This window comes from Fukomys damarensis, unplaced genomic scaffold, assembly GCF_012274545.1.
Source record: "Fukomys damarensis isolate Sample0158 unplaced genomic scaffold, DMR_v1.0_HiC HiC_scaffold_18, whole genome shotgun sequence".
Lineage (NCBI taxonomy): Eukaryota > Metazoa > Chordata > Mammalia > Rodentia > Bathyergidae > Fukomys > Fukomys damarensis.
In genome coordinates this window covers 40,411,722-40,414,105 of record NW_022900930.1, presented here as the reverse complement: position 1 = coordinate 40,414,105, position 2,384 = coordinate 40,411,722, and the positions used below count along the sequence as shown (strand labels likewise).

Sequence of the window (2,384 nt, the reverse complement as noted above, 5' to 3'; positions counted from 1 at the left end):
TAAAGCATGGGTTCATCTCTTTAAATTCAATCTTCTGCTTTGGGTTTGGGGGCACATTTCTTTCCAAACCTGTGTAAGTTACCTTGGCTCTCATGTGGAATGAAGAGCTTTCTTCTGACCCTTGGGTATCCATATATTATACACTCAGACTCCCCCGGTTAAGGAAAGAACATTTTTTTAAAGTCTTGGATCCACACTTGCAACATTAAATCTCAAGACAGAATCCACGTGGCTCTTTGCCTCTACCTTCTGCAAGATCTCTCTCAGCATCAGGTTCTACCAGCATCCTCACCATGCACATCTGTGTCACACACATACACACAAATGCACACAAATGCACACACGTCCTCATCTTACAGCAGTGCAATGGACACTTCATAGGTTTCTCTAGGCTTTTAACCTAAGGCAATTGAATGGACAATTTGAAAATTTCCTGTATTTTTTTCTTTTATTGAGGCAAAATTTATGTATAGAGAATGCACAACTCTAAGGTATAAATTTTGATAAGTTTTGATGACTGCAACCAACATCATCCAATTAAAACATTTGCATCACCTTGGAAAGTTACTTTATGCCTTGATTAAAAACAAAGAGCATTTAATATTAATCACCACAAAACAATTTGAAGTACCCGGAATTCCTACAGTTCATTTCCGAAAGAAATTTGTGCAATCTTCTAAAATTTGATACTATACCACAAGTGCACATTTTTCGCAACAGTAGTAGCAGTAATAATAATAGTAATAATAATAAATTTGGCAAGGTGTGGTGGTAATTTTCTGAATTTGGTGATGTTCATGGCATTGTCAACTTTTAGAAATTTGTATTTGAGATTACAAAAAGAAAAATCCATAATCTGGGCTTTTCTATGACCTTCAGAAAACAGTATTAAATGTATGGTAGGATTTCATCTTCCTTTCTAGTCCTCATTTTGACCTCTGTACTTAACATCTTGCCTGCTGCAAGGTTTTTCTTCCCACACAGGGATCTTGGGTGGGGTTGTGGAGGAATATGGTACTGGACAAATAAGCACCAGTCCATGCCTCTTACAGGGGCTGCTCTTGCTCAGCTGGTCTTCTTGCCTCCTCCTTTCTTTCCCCAAGGTGAATGCTTATGTATAGCAACCTGAGCTGGATTCCTGGGGACCATCCCAGTTTCTTAGCTAATAAGCTCACATAACTCTAGGTTGACTTTTCCACCCATATGAACTTACGTCTGGGTTTATAAATTACTGGCTAATTCCCCAGTTTAAAGCCACCAGGATACCCACTCATTCTTACTGTGCTCATTCTTACCCCAAGAATCTATTCTTTGCCCCAAATCATCAGACCTCATGATCAAGGAAGCTGGAGTTTACTGGGAATAGGCTCTGTAAGGTATTAGAGAGGTAAAGGGAGGATCCATATGAGGACCATGCCAGGTAACCGGGTGCCTGGCCGCCTATATACTTGCCCTTGCTGCTTGTTGGACAGGGAGAGCAAGGGCTGAGATCATTTTCCCGGAAGTCGGAAAGCATTTGTATCCATGTGTCCACTCTCTCTGGTTTCTCTGGTAGATGCTGGAGGGCTGACTTTGACAAGATCAGAGCAAGGAAAAGTAGGTGACTCCCGGGGTCTTGCTGCGTCCTTGCTAGGCTCCTGTTCAGTGGACAGACAGCAGTTAAGCTCACCAGGCAACTCAGGCTGACCTGGAGGACTGGCTCCTCAGGCCACCAGGAAACCTGATCCCTACCCCCAGCTCTAAACTTGGCCTGGGCCACGTTTATCACTTCCCTTTGGACATCCACCGGTCACGTGATCAAGACCCCAGAAACGCAGGACCCCACGCGCAGCTGCTCCCTCGTGTTCACCTCCCCAGGCGCCCTTTACCTGGACCAGACCTTGACGGTGGAATGGGCTGGTTTTAAGGTCTCCCTCACCCAGAGGAGGGCGCCTTTCCAGCCCTTGCCTCTGGCTGGGATCCAACCGGAAAGGAGAAAAAGGGCACAGGTCAGAGGCAATGCCCAAGGAAAATGTGGTCGTTGAGTGACCTGTGGCGGCGGGACGGTCCCGAGGCCAGGCCGCGGGAAGAACCAGGGCGCGCGTCCTTCCGGGAGGAAGCCCCCTTAAGGGGCAGTGCGCCTTTCACAGTGAGACAGGGCCCCGGGCAAGGACTCCGCGGGTGGCAGCTCGTCGCCGGGACGTCCCCTCCGGCGAGGATCTTCGCACGCACCCTCCCAGCGCCTTCCTGAGAGGAAACGCCTGCAAAGGCGCCGCTCACTTTCCTCCGGGCGGGAAGGCGGCTGGGGAAGAAGACAAAGCAACATGCAGTTTTCTGTAGCCTGGCCGAGCTGGACGCTCCGCAGGCTCTGGAGGCCCAGAGGTTCCCGGGTGCCGCCCCCTGCC

General features: G+C 48.2%; 1 protein-coding gene across 1 annotated transcript in view; it reads right to left on the bottom strand.

Annotated features, from left to right (window-relative positions):
* Positions 1–636: 636 nt before the first annotated feature.
* Positions 637–2,384, bottom strand: part of LOC104863054 — a 23,784-nt gene continuing 22,036 nt past the window's right edge. The window contains exons 3-5 of the mRNA XM_033765556.1: positions 2,212–2,379; positions 1,869–1,953; positions 637–1,637 (exon numbers count right to left, since the gene is read on the bottom strand). Coding sequence (XP_033621447.1) covers positions 1,325–1,637; positions 1,869–1,953; positions 2,212–2,379 — 566 coding nt within the window. The 3' untranslated portion in view covers positions 637–1,324. The remainder of the gene's footprint in view (positions 1,638–1,868; positions 1,954–2,211; positions 2,380–2,384) is intronic.